Source organism: Montipora capricornis, chromosome 12 (assembly GCF_036669925.1).
Source record: "Montipora capricornis isolate CH-2021 chromosome 12, ASM3666992v2, whole genome shotgun sequence".
NCBI classification, from domain to species: Eukaryota; Metazoa; Cnidaria; class Anthozoa; order Scleractinia; family Acroporidae; genus Montipora; species Montipora capricornis.
In genome coordinates, this window is record NC_090894.1 from 24,383,697 (window position 1) to 24,401,812 (window position 18,116).

General features: G+C 39.7%; 1 protein-coding gene across 8 annotated transcripts in view; it reads left to right on the plus strand.

Moving 5' to 3' along the window:
- LOC138027949 (bone morphogenetic protein 2-like) overlaps positions 1 to 6,233 on the plus strand; it is a 52,105-nt gene extending 45,872 nt beyond the window's left edge. For 6 of the 8 annotated variants that reach the window (XM_068875582.1, XM_068875585.1, XM_068875583.1 and 3 more), the window contains 2 exons: positions 2,878 to 3,209; positions 4,023 to 6,233. In XM_068875582.1, coding sequence (XP_068731683.1) covers positions 2,900 to 3,209; positions 4,023 to 4,846 — 1,134 coding nt within the window. In that variant the 5' untranslated portion in view covers positions 2,878 to 2,899 and the 3' untranslated portion in view covers positions 4,847 to 6,233. Of the gene's footprint in view, positions 1 to 2,029; positions 2,165 to 2,505; positions 2,644 to 2,877; positions 3,210 to 4,022 lie in introns of those variants that run through there. The other 2 variants (XM_068875584.1, XM_068875586.1) reach the window with 2 other exon arrangements.
- The last annotated feature ends 11,883 nt before the right edge of the window (positions 6,234 to 18,116 follow it).

The window sequence follows — 18,116 nt, forward strand, 5'->3', positions numbered from 1 at the left end:
CACTTATCCTGCGGAGCTCATTCAAAAGAGCAACTGATTTTAGTCTCTAGTGTACGCAAGCGCATGTGCCGGATTTAGCCTTTTCAGTTGCCATGAAATAATAACGGTATAACTTGAAAGAAATTCTTATTCAGTAAATTGGTTTTAATGCAGTACATTTTGCTTATTTTAAGTGTGGATGAGGCAACTGCCTACAGAAGCCACTTTAAAATTGTAAGTTGCTATTGGGGGAAACCTGATGACAAATATGAATATCTAATGCAAGAAAAAGTATCTGTCAGTATTTTGATTCAGTAATGGACCTCTGACGCCTGAAAAGGGTACTAAGTTTTTAGCGGTCTTTTTGAACATTTATTAGCTCTCTCCAGTTTTTCTCAAGAATTTTTGCTTTTGAAGATATATTTTCAAGTATTGGAAATGAGTAAGTCAATCATTGATGCCATATGGAATCTCAATAGTACCACTCTTGGTAACTGTAATGTTGGAGATACAGACAATGTGTTCAAGGTTTGTTAACAACGAATGAAGAGTCCGAGCTAATTTTAATTAAATACTAAGGCCCCCTATGAAATCAATTATTCCGTCTCTCCAAGAGACTTGCCCGCTGAAGCATGTAACTGGCAGCTATGAAGGGACAGAAGGGGTTACTTCCCTGTGCATGTTTTGTTCTAACATTTTACGACGGTTTTACCCGGTTTCTACTTAAAATCTTATGCCTAATTTACCGTTTTTTAACATGGAATCTTGTTTTGTTATTGCTGTTTTCTTTTTCATAAGAAAATAACTTATTGGCCATGCACTGTGTATTTTGGCTTTCAATTATCTCAATGCATTACAATATCCATGATAATATTAGAACATTAGTTTCGATTGTCTCCTGGAGATTCATTCATGTCAGTCGACCGGCCGATATTCTTTTCTCAGTTCAATTAGCCGGCTGATCACTGCACGTTTATATTTTTGTCACTGTCTGTGGATAAAATGTCAGATAGTGGCCATACGAATGAAAGCTCTTCAGAACTACAGTGAGCCTGTTTGTTTTATAACGTTTCTTTTGTGAACGCAAAGTTGTAGTTTGTTATTTCTGGAGGGTCAACTAGTTAATGGTGACCTTGATTAATTTTCGTGTCTATCTCACAGGTTGCTTTATTTTTCAAGGCTACTATCTGTACAGTGGGCGAAATGAAATCAGGTTATCTATCACACCAGGAAGTGTTTTTTTCTTGCGGTTTTCCATTGCTAGCGCAAGTTCTCTCTTATCACCAAAAGATAGTCATTATCCCCTCACATTACCAGGGTTGTGCTCTCCAAGCACGTCCTTGGGACGATGTTGCTTAGTTTCTAAGCATAATAATTGATAACCGGAAGATGAAATTCACAAGATTAAGAAGTGTTTCATAGCCTCTTTCATTTCAAGACAATTTTCTATCAGTCTTTCAGGGAAGATTCGTTTTTAATTCAGAGAATGTAAAGTAAGATTTTGTAAGACGTAGATTCGTTTTAAATGAGTGTATAATATATGTGCGTGTGTGTGTGTTTACGTATTTAAATTCAGAGCCTATCTTCGAAGCTTTTTCGGTTAAGATTTAATTTTAGAAGCTCTGGTGTGTATTTTTACATTATTTTCTCATGGTCCAATTTTAGAATACTGATACCCGCTTTACACTCTGCAAACAGTCCGATAGAAATATCATTCTCGAACAAGCCTTTTTAGTTAAGGTGTATACTGAAATGATGCAGTTTTCCTTCACTTCATCGTTAGGTTTGTTCAGTGTGGATTACATATAAAGCTATTTACTACGGATAGGTCGAATTGATTGCGCTCTTGACCATAGTTTAGACAACGGAAATTCTTGGGTATCGTGAGAATGACAATAATTACGTTCTCACTTTGCACCTTTTTATGGCCCTTGCGGCTCTTGAGAATCCGTTTAATTCATTCTTAATAGCGTGTGTATTTATTGGGTAACTTCCGTTTTGAAAGTATAAATAGACCTCCTGGTGAGTTCTTATACTTATAGCCTTTTGTTTCAGAAAGTTCGCTGTTTATAATTTTGCTAGCTGCGGTGAAGAGCATTTAAGAGTTCTCCGCTAGTAATACCAATTCTAGAATAAGATCGCAGGCGAAATTTTTTTCCGCCAAAATTACCAAAGGAAAGTCAAGGTTCGTTATTCCTCCCGAGTATGCTGCCTCTTTGCACAAATGAAGACACATCGTGTCGTCAAAGGCCGTTTAAGATGAATTCTTTTCATCTTAGGGCACCCGGGAAGATTGAATGCCTTCGCGTGTGTTGTTTGAAGAACTCGTTAAAACTGATGAAGTAATGCTCTGTGCCTTCTTGGTGTTGACTGTTGTTAAATCGCCGCATAGCCTTTCTTCACTGACCCTTTGAACTTCATGGTGGGGGTTGAAATGCACTGCGGGGCTTTTTAAACCCAGCAAATATTGGAATGTGATACGGCAGTTAATATTTAATTTTCCTTACTTGCTCTCAATATAAATGCTATGAATTTTTCTTACATCAAGAATTTGCTCTGAGGAACCTTTCAAAGTGTGAGAACGTTTATTCTGAAACAGTAGCTATAGTTCGGTGAAAAGGACAGCCAGCGCTAAAGCGTTTTCAGCGTTAATTCATTCCAGAGGTAACTAGTTGTAGACAATTTCATTTAATTTGATGATAGCATTATGTATGGCTTGGACTCTCACGGATGCAAAACGATTAAGGACGGAATGTTGTCTTTCAAGGACACTAATGGTGTTATCGCTGGGATCTTTTTCAACCACTTAGTCGTACAAACGACATGAATGGTGATAAAAGAATAATTGACTCCAGGCCATTAACTTATACTAATAACTTTGTTTCTTCTTGTCTCAAGGGTTTCTTGCTGAACGTGAAAAATGTTGATCGCTCGACTCTGCTGTTTATTCGTTGGAACAACGTTATGTTTTGGAGTACCATCCAATTACAAAGAGCAATCCTCTAAAGCTGAACGTTCAGATCTATTTAGAGCTGCGGAACAGAGCATTTTGAGAAGACTGGGTTTTCAAACTCGTCCTAACCCGACAAAGGGATCAAAAGGAAAGGTACCAAGATTGGTGCTTGAAATATATCATAACCACATCAGTGACCCCGAATGGATGTCGACCAACTTTAGATACAGAGGAAAGTGGACCAATGCCAGCACTATCAGAGCTTTTCACCATGAAGGCGAGTATTTTCTTAAAATAAAGTAAAAATATTATTTCCTACAATATGCTGGATTTAACTGTATAACTAGAGAATAATACTCAATAGCTTTGACTTGTACTGCCCTGTCACAAAAGAGGATTCTGGTTTAAAAGTCATATGATTCACATAAAGCGCAATGAAAGGCCGTGGGAATGTAAAGATATAACGCTTTGCAAGGGAGCACTCTGTAATGTGAAAACGTGCAGTGCAGACACAACGACCAATGCAGTGCAAATCTATTTAGCTTCCTCCTGTGGTCATCTCGAAGACAGGTTTTAGCCATATGTTCACAGGGACAATCCTTGTTCCGAAATTTCAAAGTTTGGCATCTGCTAGTTATTATCACTTCAGTGGAAAGACATAAATGAATAAATAATAATCCACGTCGCCGTTTGTTTCACCGGCCGTACAGGCTGCGTCTAATATGGAGGTGGCCCTAGGGTGCCATCCCAAACTACAAATAATAACTGATTAAGAAACGCAAGGGCTAAATTGTAGAACAAGATTTCTCCACTCCGCGGTTTGTTACGGCTCTTTGTCAGGTGGTATTTGAGAGTATTAACAAGATCTTTGGTATGTTGCCCTTTCACGCTGTAAGGCATTTTTTTTCTTACTGTTCATTTATATGTTGCGTCCCTTTTTTACCTAAGTGATCCGGCATTCAAAGTGATCCTGGCTTTCCTTTACCGGTGTTTGCTCTTCATTTATTTGTGAAAATGAAGACCCCTCCTCTTATTTCAATTCTTTAGGGTTCAAGTTGTTAATCTTTGCTCATCTTTATTTGTCAAACAGGTGACCTTCTCCCATCCCCTGCAACACAGTTGCCTCCGAACCGATGGAATCTCTTTTTTGACACTTTGTCGCTCCCAAATAAAGAAATATTGACATCTGTAGAGCTTCGCTTGACATTTTCAACGGTAAAGAACTCTTCCAATGACTCAGTGTCAAACGGACAGCCGAAAAGGGTAAACGTATACCAAGTGGAGGTCCCGGGAACAGCTGGAAAACCTGCCATCACACGGCTAATAGACACAACACTAACGGCAGGTCATGGCACAGTAAGCTTAAACATTAAACAAGCGGTTCAACACTGGTTACAACACCCGACCAAAAATTTTGGTCTCGAGGTACACTTGGTCACAGAAGCTGATTTTCCGGTGGCTCATATAAACAATGATGAGAATGACGCCGCAATTGACAACAAACCGCTTCTTCTCACTTTCAGCCACGATGGAACTGAACACGTTTATCACCGTCGTACGCGACGAAATGCGGGTGATCTTTCCGAAGATAAGGAGGGAAATTTTTGCCAAAGGCATCCTCTATATGTTGACTTTCTTGAAGTAGGATGGAACGACTGGATTGTGGCACCTCCGGGTTATCAGGCGTTTTATTGCAAGGGTGAATGCCCTTTCCCCATAGCAGACCATCTAAACACCACAAATCATGCGATTGTACAAACCCTCATGAATAGCGTTAATTCAGATAATGCTCCACCAGCCTGCTGTGTACCAACAACACTAAATGCCATCAGCATGCTATTCATGAACGAACACTCCAAAGTGGTGCTCAAAAACTACCAGGACATGGTGGTAGACGGTTGTGGGTGCCGTTAGATTGAGCCAGGAATGTCCGCTGGAATTGTATACAACCCTGTACTGCTAAGGTACTCCTGGTGCTTGAGATGTTAGACCGTGGCTCCTCCAGCTTTAAAATCCAGGCCATTTTCATCACCTTGAAGACAATGAATCAAAGCTTGTTTGAAGCTACAATGTACAGCCTTTCAGCAGTTACATAGGTCTGCTGTGAAATACAAAGAGACCAAGTCAGTACGATTGCACATTTATCAGTTGGATAATTTATATAAATACGTCAAAGAACATAACGACCTTTTAACTGCCAGAGAAATTATGGACGGTTATAAAGAGAATTTTGATCTTCCAGATCAAAGATAATAAATAGTTTGATATAAAATAATTATAAGTAAGCAGGAGTTATCTCGTTCCATACCTGTTCGTTAAGACAGGATAGATATCTTCAGATATATCTAGACACGGCAATGAAGAAAACGTTCTTTTGAAGTGATAAAAGAAGACAGTTTTACAAGATACCGCGTTGATATTCCACTTATTCCATCCACCCCTGCCCCTCAGATACCGTTTATCTGGAGAACGATCGGTATCCAAAACCCTTTTCTCGCGGGGTTAAACGACATGCAGCGAGGCCGTCGTATTTTAAACTTTGACGAAGAGGGAAAACATTTTGGGCATTTGGGTTTGAGTTGTCTGACGTTTCTCGATCCCGGTTGGAGCAGCCATCTTAACGGGTAAGCGAAACTTATAAGAAATTCTATATATATATGGGGATTTGATATCAATTTCTGTGAAACTGTCGCCCTGAACAACTTATGGCCTGCGAATTAATTGAAGAGGGAAGATGATTATACAGACCAAATTATAAAACTAAGTTTTGGTGGAAGTTGCTCGAAAGCGTTTTCAACTCTTTCATATGATTGGCCGTTTCTATACTAGAGACGCATAATCCGTCCAGACAAATTATGCGTCCCTCATGTTATCCGTCTAAGGTAAAGACGGGATGAACTATATGCGTCTGTTAAATTCGTCTAGTAAAGACAGGCACAAGACGCATAATGCGTCTGGACGAACTTTCCATTTTAATGCGTCTTCGAAGACGCACTAAAGTAGATACTTCGTCCAGACGCATTATGCGTCTTGTACCCGTCTTTGTACTAGACGAATTTAACAGACGCAGAAAAAATGTTTGCCCAAGTTCGTCCCAGACGAATTAGGCGTCTCTAGTATAAAAACGACGTTTTGGTCCACTGGAAAAACAGTAAGAAAGAGTTGCAGACAAAAGCATATTCGTTATACTTTGCCCGACTACCCGTTACGATGGTGGCCCCAACCGGTTGTTCCAAAGGTGGAAACCGTTATCCATTGTAGAAATCTCTGCCTAGCAGATAATAAATTGGTTTTGACAGCAGTTATCTCCTTGGTAGTGAGTTATCCGGTAGAAAGCACTATCCTCCTTTAGAATAACCAAGGTCAAGTGCCAAATGTACACATTGAATAACCTCGACTGAAAAAGCACCACAAAGGAGCCAGAAAGTATTACACGGGGATAATACCATAATAACCAAAATTACAGGAAAGGACGTACTGCACAGTTTTCAATCAACAGTTTTAACCGTAGATTGACCTTGTGCAGCACAACACAACATAACAGGGAAGTACGTAGTTCGGGTGCTGACCACACTAAAAGATTGCTTTTCTTTGGTGCTATTCGTTCCGGTTGAAAGGTCTACATGTCATTTTTTTATGACACGTTAGGGGAGCAAACGCGACAACTGATACATGAAAACTAGTTTACGTGTAACCATGATATCTGTAGTGTATTATATATTTAAAAAGACGCCGACGTGAAACTCATAGCCCAGTATTCCCGCAGTTTTTTTATTATTTAAAACCAGGTTAAAATCGAGATCAGAATAACTTCATGTAACTTGGGCCAGTGATAATCCAAACAAGCAGTTTAATAACAAAACATTTGATATTATTAATTAGATAAACAAATAAGTAAATAAACAAATAAATGCAACAAATGAAGGAGATGGAAAGCTGTGATAATGACCAGGCTATGCAAAATTATACTAGGCGTTCAACCCTGGGGTCTTGCTGTGAAAACTTAGCGGAGGTCTCGATAAGATATTGAGTCTCCAAACGCAATTTCTCCGCTTTTTAACCACTTTCAGGAAATTGGTATGCGCTATTAACTATAAAGAATGCATCAACACCCCTTTCTCGACGAAACAAGTGCGGTTGTATTTTAACCAATTCGCATAGTCATTTTTCTTTTGGTTTCAACTGAGCATGTTTGTCATGATGTTCTCATTAATACTTCTTGTGCCCACAAGAAAGGTACTTTTCGTGCAGTTAAGTTCTTGGTTTATGGCCTTTGCGGTAGTTTGCAAAATCTGAGGCACTTAACACATTATTAATAGTGAGTGCATTTCACTTCGTCATGACCCGTTTGAGCGTTCTCCTGAACTTGTCCGGCTTTCCGCAAATTTGCTTCCAATCTGTTCTGGCAATGCCATTTTAAAGATAATGAAATTGCCAGACATGTCTGAGCCGGCATCGTCTTTGCTTAAGTATTCCGCAATTAAATCCAAAAAATACCCTGGAATTCTCAATGTAAAGTTTAACGCCTCATCTTCGGTACTTTCTCGAACAACTTAAAATGTCAATTAATTCATCATCGAGTTTTAGTTCGCTTTTTGCCGGCATTCTATTTTATTCTTGGCAGTGGTCTATAACATGAGAAGGTATTCAATTCATTTTCAGTACCCCATGCAAAGAATGACACTTCTACTGCGGGAGGTGCAGAGACATAGAGTAACCAGAGTTTAACATTTATTTGCAATTGAACCGTAATCAACTTTGTGTATTTAGCTCACAGGATAAGAATCTGAATGGGCGTTAAGTGATTTTCACTCCACACCGCATAGTGAATATGGTATTTTTAAATCAAGGTTTCATTACCAGCTTAAATGGAGCGAAAACTGGAAATTAAATGCCTGAACAAATGTCACCCAAAAGTAGAACGGGTCATTAGGTATTCTCTGATCCGCCTTAATCATGATTTATCAAAGCTCGGTGCGGAAGTAATAAGAGAAAACTCTACAGGACATCGGAGCTTTGTGGCATTTTGTGAACAGTGGTATGCATTTTATACAATTCCATTGTCGCTGATTAACAAAGATCACAATAGTGCTTGATTTTCAAGATTGATTTAAGTGCATATGACTCAAATTTTTTTATTAGCTTGTTTAAAAGAGCTTTCAAAATGATGAACAACGGCCTTTTATTTCATTGTGATAGCTCTCTTGGTTGCCGAGTTATTCAAGATTTTGATTTATGCAAATTAGACGACTTGTGACGTCGCATAGTGGACACAAAATGATGTAAAATCACAAAAAATGGAATATCTCTGAAGACGTTTTCTGTATAGAACTGAAACTTTTTACAGTTCTTATACTCATTACAAAGTTCCATGATATGGCCCACTGTTCCGTTTCCATAGCAACACAATGGGCTACAGGCCTTCACCATCCAAAGGGTAAAATCAGAGTTTCCCTCCCCAATAAGGGTTATTTGCTCTTGATGTTCATTCAGTGGGTGTAGTGGGTGTAGTGGCAGCACATCAACCCTGCAGACTTAGTATTTGCAAAGATATTCCATATTTTGTGATTTTACATAAGTTTGTGTCCACTATGTGACGTTCAAGTCCTCTAATTTGCATAAATCAAAATCTCGAATAATTCGGCAACCAAGTCGTTAGAGTGCTATTACAATAAAGTAAACGCCATTCTTCATCATCTTGAAAGCTCTTTCGAACAAGCTAATAAAAAATTTTGTGTCATATGCACTTTAAGGGGACTCTTATGGCAGTGGTGACGCGCTGCCAGCACTCCTCTCCCATACTGATTGCAAAACACGACTGTGGACCAAACCGTTGGAACCACTAAAATGGCTTTCCTCTATAACTCGAGCGAGGATTATGTAAAAGATTTGTTCGGCCCAACTCTGAGTTTATCGTCCGCTCAAGCGCCATACCACTGAAACCTTTACCGACGGAACAGCTGGCATAAGAAAATTCAACCTAGCCACAATCTTGTACAGATTAAATGGAAGAGTGAGACCACCCCTCAGGGGCACCCAACGTCAATTTTCGGAAAATATCTGTTCGGAAGACGATTTGAGATCTAGAATTTTCGGAACTTTTGTTCTAAAATTTCTTGCTTGCCTGCCTGTCCTAGGATTTTCGAACATCTAAAAAAATGAAATAATTGCCCATTTTTGACGGATTTTTACCCTAAAAAGGTCACCTAGAATTTTTGGGAAACCTTTTTCTGGCTGAAATTTTCGAAAAGGTATGTTTTGATCCCTATAATTTTCGGATCACTAGACTTTCAGCTAGGAAATCCGAACAGATAAAAACAATTTAGGAGATAACAATATGCCTATATCTACCGTTTAAACACCAAAATACGTTTAACAATGCTATGTTTAAGTGGTTTTGAACTATATTCTCGTTGGGTGCCCCTGACCCCTCCCCCCAAACTCAATGATGGGAAAATGGCGCGCGTTATGGCCTTCGCGCGGCTTCATCTTTGATTAAGGAGGAAGGGAGTAGGATAGTTACTTCATGTTAACGTACGAAAACCCTCAAACAATATAAGTTCTGAATATCTTTATAAAACAACTCCGACAGACAAATAATAAAATCGGCCCAGTTTGTAAAAATAACGGTCCCGTAAATTACAGGCTCGTCATTTGACTCACCACGCGAAAACCAGGCGTCACTATAGAATTAGTGGAGGGCTGGCTCACACGGAGATCGTCAAGTTATACTTGGTGTTGACGTCACAATTCGGCCGAGTACTAGGTCCAGACATTCATTCATTCATTCATTCATTCATTCATTCATTCATTCATTCATTCATTCATTCATTTTATTTGCCATTAACCACATAAAAGAAAAGAAATTTTAAAAAAAACACCATACACTAGAAATTTATAATAACTTAAAGACGATAGACTAAAAATGTTTAAGGTGGTAATGACAGGTAGAAGCCCGGGGCTTATGAGCTATAGGCTTCCTGACAACATAGGGTACATTACACAAATTATAGGGACAGCATTTAATATAATAATAGAATGTATCATTTTAAAAGAAAAAGAAAAGAAGAGGAAAGAAGAGGTATGTAGCTCAACAAAGAGTATATATGACTAAGAAAGAAGGAATTTTTTAAGTCTTTCGGCAAACAAACGGATGCTTTCACTGTTTTGAATTTCAGGACTTATAACGTCAATCATCAATTAGCATCAATGAGCAACAAGCTTTTATCTGAAAACAACCCCCCATTCAAAAAAAGGTACGAATGGCATTTTAATCATGGAATCAGTAAGCCCTTTAGCAAAAAATGGGAGGCAAAATCCTGGTTAGTTGTAATAAAGATTAACGAGAAATTTCTCCATACACTTTCCTTGCTTTTTTATGTAAACATATTATGAGATTTGAAAAAAAAAATGATCAGTACAGCCAAATCTTGTCTGTTGCCGGGGAAAAATTCTAGGGAACAGATAAAAGAATTTTTCTTTTGCACTTTCGAAAACAAAGGCGCTTAGTATACGCAATCAGCTTGGTGCGTGCATTTGCAGTAAAGTACGCCTGAAGAACTTCAATGATAATCTCTTTCTCACCCAGTAGGAATCAATTTATCCCAAAAGCAACACCACTTGAAACAAGAAATTTAATCAGATGTCATGTTTCAAAGAGGCTTCCGGATCGGGGTCAATCATAGGCCGACACCAGACTCAAGACACTATCAACTTTAACCCATTATGTAAAAAGCTCCTCTCTCGCCATTGTGATAAGCTAAGTGGTCCACTCTTCTTGGTGCTGTTCAAGTGGTAAATTAACTATGACAGACAAAAAGGAGATAGAATAAATGGTTTCAAAGAGGTTTGGAAAGTCCTGAAGAGCCGAAGTTCTAGTTCTGAAAATTACAAGTTCTCGACCTATCCTCTTACTTCTTTGTAGAGAAACCGAAAGGGAAGAACGTGATGGTATATGTTTTTCAAATAACCTCAGAAATAATATCACTAAAATTAGGTGCAGGCCACTGGGTCACTCACATCGCGTGTGGAGATGTTTTACTCGACTTATTACGCGTGTTTCCCTGTCAATGAACGCCGGATAAGCAAACAAGGATCTCTCGAGTGTCTTCAGTAACATCACGTACATGTCATTTTAGCAACCTGAGATCCTGTAAACGCAGTCAATGCACCCATTGGGTTGTTCAAACCACTTGCTCAAACAGACTGGGTCTACGCCATTTAAATTTTAACATTCGTGTCTTTTTTACTCCAGGAAAAACTTGAACCGTTGATGCCAGTATCTGTCCGAAAAAGCTGACGGTTGGAAGATCAAGTCTTGTTTTGAACTTCTGCTCAATCCAGTTGCATTTCGAAAATAGTTTAACACTTGCTATTTAAAACTTGATGTCGCTTATTTTAGATTCAAGCACTAAACCCTGAAAAAATAAAAGCCTTTTGTTTCAAACCGGTGTTGGGATTATTCTTCGGTCGGGTCTAATTTTGTCACTATTATCACCAACAGACTAAGTGATAAGAACAGAAATCTCTTTATCTTTGTCATTCCTTCAGGTGTTAAGGGTGAAGGTTTAAATCGCAACTATGCGGACAAAAATCGTTGATATTTGCATCTCAGGATGCCCTAATTGCAGTGTGATGTTCAGTGGTAGTATGTTATCCAATATCGTTTCAAACTGCATTTTCGCCTTAAACAGGGAAATATCAATGCATAGTAAGCCCACAATTTGATTACAGGATTGCATTCATCTATCTCAGTTAAAGGGCATTTATCGATCTTAGGCCTAACGCGGGGCGCTCATAAACTCGTGCTTGCAAATGGCCGAATTTTTTACACTTACGCGTGTAACCTATCTGTCAAGGCATAGCTACGTTTTCATCTAAAAAACTGCACATTGACCTACCGTTGATGAACACTGCCCTGAAGCAAAAATGGATCATTGTAACTCATGCTTTCGTCATATTAAAAACATGATAAAAACCGACTCAGTTTAAAAAAACAGAGTTTCGATGACCTTATCAGACTTTCAGACCAGACATTAACAAATGTAAATGTTCTGCGAAAAAAGCGCCACTGTTTTTGGTATCTCAGTTCAGCCGTTTTTCACCAGTAAGGGCAGATATGCCGAAAATGCAGGCTTTAAGATGCACGATGATTTTGATAAGTGTCGTGAGACCTTGCTCTTCTCCTCAACTTCAACATCACTCGTGTCTGGGAATACGTAAGGTCACCATCCGTCAGTTTCAGTCGCTGCAAATATTTCAGTAGGGAGCTTACGAAACGAGGACGACGACGGCTACGAGGACTTCATTTAAAAATACGAGTTCGCGTTATTCATATCACTAAGAAACTATTTCATGTCGTTTCGCGTTAAAAATGTGTAGTAACTGTCGAGGAATTAAACTGCTATGAATGGGTTGGAAGCGTAGAGAGAGAACTGAAAATTCATCGTCATGTGCTAACGTCCTCCACAGAACCTTGAATTTGGTCATTTCACGTCGTCATTTAGGAGATGACGGCAAAGAAATGTACCACAATGTAAAACGCACGTGCAGAGCGTGCAGGGCCATTGTCTTTGCTCATTAAACCTATTGTTTTGTAGCGTCGTCGTTGCCGTCGGCGTCGTCGTTTCGTAAGCTCCCTAGTATTTGCCCTCGACGTTAACTGTCAATATGCACACTCTAAGCACATCTAGTCAAAGGTGTATGAGAAAATCTGCGCCAACATTTAACGTGAGGTATATTTTATACTCTGGATAGTGACTGATCCACTGGATAAAGTTATCCGCGGTCTTTAAACAACTGAGGCCAATAGAATGGTAAACTGGGGAGACAGCGTGTGTTTGCCAGTGGCCTGGTGCGTCTGAAAATCAGGCTGTATTTAATCTCAATCTCATCAACTAGTTTCAATTAAATAATGTAAAAAGCAGTACTGGTTCTATCTTCAAAGCATTATTATTATGAAGTATAATTTGAGGGAAATGCATCTCTTTAGCAAGCACCAAAGCGTATTTATGAGAATCATTTGATCAGCTGATAAAGTACCGAGCACTGATTAATCTGGTCCAACCACATTCTCCGCTTTGCTTTTCAAGTTGAACATGCGACTTTTGCGTTTTAATGTTCACTCAATTTTCGTCTGATAATGATATTTCTTTCCTTTTACAAAGATTTTACATTAAACCTTTTCTGAGTGATATGTCACAGCATATACCGAATGCAAATCTGTTTCATCAGAGTTAACCTTATTTGTCAAGAATTCTCTCTCAGGGCCAATTCGCACGAAACTTCAACTGGTTCTGTGAGTGAACTTTTCCGTTCACTGCTAAACAGCGTGCAACCTTGTACCCAGGGTTTTTTTCCGCCGAGAGTAGGGCGGCGGAGAAAACCCCAGGGAACGAGGTTGTAGAAATTGCAATGACTCACAGTTGCTACACAAACCAAAGAAACGAAAGGAACTGCAAATCAATCTCTTTTAAACCTATTTAACGTTTGATAATGGAATTAAGACTTTTTATTTTCGAGAAATAAGCTCGTTTGCATGAAGCATTGTTTTGAAGCAAGATTGCATAGGGCTGAACACCTAACCCTTCTTTGCGTGTCGCATTGCCATGGTGAAGGGGATTGCAAGTTCCGTGGACCCCGATAGAAGTGCCTTCGGAAGCTGTGCTTCTGGTAGGGTCCGGCATGGCGGTAAGGTCGAGACAAGGTAATTATGATAAGACGAAGTGAACGATCCAAGGATCAGATCGGATGCTTCGGCGCCTAAACTCTGGAACGATTTACCTCTGGAAATTAGAATGGCCAAATCTGTTGACACTTTAAAAAAATTTTGAAAGACGCATCTTTTTAGTAAGGCTTTTCATTCTTAGTTAGGTTTACTTACACGACTATGTGATTTTTTACTTTTTACCTTTTCGTAAGCTCTTTTTTACTCTTAGCTAGGCTTTCTGATATTTTACACAACGCATGATGTAATTCTTAATTATCATTTAGTTATTTTTATTCTATGTATTGTTGTAATGTGCAGCTGATCACCTCGTCATGAAAACTGCGCAATATAAATTCTTAAGATGATGATTATTATTATTGTGGATTCAGCACCGGCTTTTCCAAAAGTTGGATCTGGGTTATCTTCTTGGGGGCCAGGCAAAAACAAGTTGCCGAAGAAAACCCAAATTTTATCATGGCTTTCATCGCCCCAGGACCTTTCTCAGAATTCTTGCTGTGCCAAGGAGAGCGGTTTTGGGAATTAGTTCTATAGAAGCATTAGTGCCAATGCACTTAAAGTTGCTCTCAAGCCTTTTTGGAACTGTTTCCAATGCCTCAATTACTACTGGAAGCACCTGGGTTCGGACACTCCACATCTGCTGAATCTCTCTCTAAGGCCTTAGGTGTCTAGTGTTCTTATCAAGATTCTTGCCGTTCCCGACAATGAGGCTTTTTGTAGTAATAACGTGCAATCTAGTCCAATTTTCTTCAACGATGTTTTCAAATTTTTGCTGAACGTCCCTAGTGCACCAATGACAATTGGTACGACAATTACCGTTTTCGGCAGCTCCAGGTTTTCCCAATCTCTCTTTTTAATTCTTGGTCTTTTTCCATTTTCTCTTGTTCTTTTTCCAGCACTCTTGTATCAAAAGGGCACGCGACATCTATCACATAACATGATCTTTCTATCTTATCAAGAACAACTACATCAGGTCTATTACGCTCAATTTGATGGTCTGTTTGAATTCGGAAGTCCCATAACACCTTTACTTGATCGTTTTCTATAACTCCTTCAGGATCATGATCATACCACTTGTCTTTGCATGGGATGTTGAATTTCTGACAGAGTTTCCAATGGATAACTTGGCCTACCTTATCATGTCGCAACATTTTATACTCTCTTTGCGCCAATTTCTTACATTCCGCTACAATATGACTTACGGTCTCTTCTCGTTCTCCACATAACCGACACATCGGAGACACATCCTCTTTATTAATCCTGTTTTTAATGCTATTCGTCCGCAATGCTTCGTCTTGTGCAGCGGTTAGCAGTCCTTCAGTTTCTTTTTTTAGTATTCCCCTTTTTAACCACCCCCAGGATTCTGGATCCCTTACTTGTTCTGTAGCTGTTTCAAATTGCCCATGTAATGCTTTGTTCTTGTATTTAGACATTCTCTCTTCAGACACTGTCTATTTTTGTAGGCCCCTCCTCCAGAACATTTTCATCCGATACGAAACGAAGTAATCTTTCCTTACTTTCTCCAATGTATTTAAACAGACTGCCCACTTCAATGTTCACACAGTCTTCTGCACTTAATGATCCACGCCCTCCCGCTGCTCTTTTCAGATACAGTCTATCTACGTCGACTTGCGGATGGAAGGCTCTGTTTATTGTCAGCAACTTCCTGGTTTTGCGATCCAATTTCCTCAGTTCATCTTTAGTCCACTCGACAATTCCTGCACTATATCTGATTATTGAGACAGCTCTTGAGTTCATTGCATTTACCACATTTCCACCATTTAACTTTGACTTTAGAATTTTCCTTATCCGTCTGAAGTATTCCTTACATATCACTTCTTTCATGGCTGCATGTTTTAAATCGTCTGCTTCTAGTACTCCAAGATATTTATATCCTGATTCTTCTACTTCTCTGATACTGTTTCCGTCTGGCATCTCAATCCCATCACACAAAACCAGTTTTCCTCTTTTCATGACTAGAACTGCACATTTGTCAATGCCAAATTGCATTCCAATGTCACTGCTGAATATACGGACAGTCTTTATTAAAGTACCCATTTGCTTTTCATTTCTACCGTAGAGTTTCAAATCATCCATATACAGGAGGTGATTTACAAAATCCTTCTTCCCCGTAAGGTTATATCCTGCTTTAACTTCCCTCAGGACCAATGATAACGGGATCAGAGCTACTATAAATAGCAGTGGCGATAAGCTATCTCCTTGGAAGATTCCTCTTCTTAAATTTACCGTCCCTAAGATGTTCCCATTTGCCGACAACTCCACCTGCCATTGGCCCATACTCTTCTCTATATAGTGGACCATATTTTCCGCAGCTCCAAATAAGCGTAAGCATTTTAAAATCCACGAGTGAGGGATCATGTCAAAGGCTTTTCTATAATCAATCCACGCCATTCCAAGACCGGTTTTTCTCCTCTTACAGTTCCTGATAACTGTAAGATTATTATTATTATTATTATTATTATTATTATTATTATTATTATTATTATTATTATTATTATTATTATTATTATTATTATTATTATTATTATTATTATTATTATCAAGGAGCTTGATCCTGAACAATGGAGGATCCACTGATGGGGGTAGGATGTGCTATCCGAAACAACCTTCTCCCAAACCTGAGTGAACAGCCAGCTGGCATCAATAAGCGACTGAAAATTAAACGTGCCAAAACCCAACACGCCACAGTCCCGATACATGCCGCTGAAGATGAGGTTAAATAAACCAACTCTCAATTCGATGACGTGCTGTCCTCTACCCCGCCAGAGAACAAACTCATCCAGCCTGCTCGGAAACTTCAACGCCAGAGTCGAACCAGAACACCGCGGCTCTGGAACGAAACCATGAGCATCAAAGAAGGAGTCTACAAGGAAAACGACAACGGCGCCATCCTCCTGACCGAATGTGCAGAACATGACCTGGTGATAACCAATATCCTGTTGCGCCTGAAAAATTCCCACAAAGTTTCCTGGAAATATCCGCCAAGGCCAATCATTGGCACCTGATTAACTATGTTATCGTCCGTACCCGCGATCGGCGGGATATGCTCTACACTCGATCAGTTAGAGGACCTGTCGAATGCCAGAAAGAACCTTGTCTCATTTCCTCCATCACGAACAAGAAGGAAACATCAAAACCTCAAAGCCGTGAAAATGATCAACGTCGACAGCCTCAAAGACACCAACGGCGTCCAAGATCTCCAGCAAAAACTGCAGCCGGAATATCTTCCTCGAGTCGTTCCTTTACCGTGGATGATGATCACTGGAACTCCATTGGAACGCAGTTTCAACTTCACGTGAGGAACCTATGGGCTTTAAGATCAAGAAACATCAAGGCGGGATTAGCGCATAAACAATCCATCGAGGAGAAATGGCAAGCTTTCATTGCCTTCAAGGCCTTCAAAGCGCCAAGCATTCAGAAACCAAGTGGAAGCGGGATCGGTAATGTATACCAAAAGAGATTTTTTACAGCCAAGTCAGGGAAGGAAAACATAATTGTGGCAGCCTATACTCTCGATAAATTATAGGAAGCTCCTTTTAAAGCAAACATTCAAAAGTGTAATTTCAACAAAGACGATTCAGGCCATACATGTACATGACGATATGTTTTTCCGCATTTCTTGTTTCCCATATGAACGCTACAAAGCGTTACGTTGACCGGCTGAGCATTCAAATTATGTGTTTGGGTCGTCTGTGCGATGCTCAAGAAAAAACTGCAATGGATAACGCTATTACTTTGGCCGGTACTGAGAGCCATCTTCATTATTACGAGGACGCTAGTTTGCTTCAAAAAACGTGAAACGATTTTAACTAAAATGAACTCGTGCATCAAAGTTTCCCATGAAGGATGCATCAATCAGACTGGAAGCGTGGTACACCGTTCTATGCAATGGACTTATAAGTGTGCCGCACGTGGCATGAAGAAAAAGCAGGTCACAGATCACTGCAACACTGGATAAACCTAAAACCATCAAAGGAACTAGCGTTAAGCCTAAACAGTGTCTTTAGTCTTCATTAAGGTTACGGTTAGCATTGTTAAAGGGATGGGGTTGTTTCGAGAGTAGTAAAACAGGGGTCTCTGAACGGTAACCCTCGAGTTGTAGGTGTGATTGTAGGTGCGGCTAGGCACGGCAATGAGTGGGCAAAGAATAGAGAGGGAGGGAGAAAGGGAGAGGGAGGATGCATAATGAGTAGAGACCTGTACGGAAATCATTCCTCACTGCGTGTCATTCGCTACAACAATATAGAAAATATGGCATGATGATCTTTATACCTTGATTTATACAGTCTCACCTTCACACTTCAATGCATGAGGATGATTCGAGCCAGAACACACACCCGTCGACTCTCAATCGGCCCTGTCTGTCATATGAGTGTCGAGTACTCGGCTTTCTTCTCAGCGGTCTACAGCCCCACCAAAAAATCGGTCATGTATCCT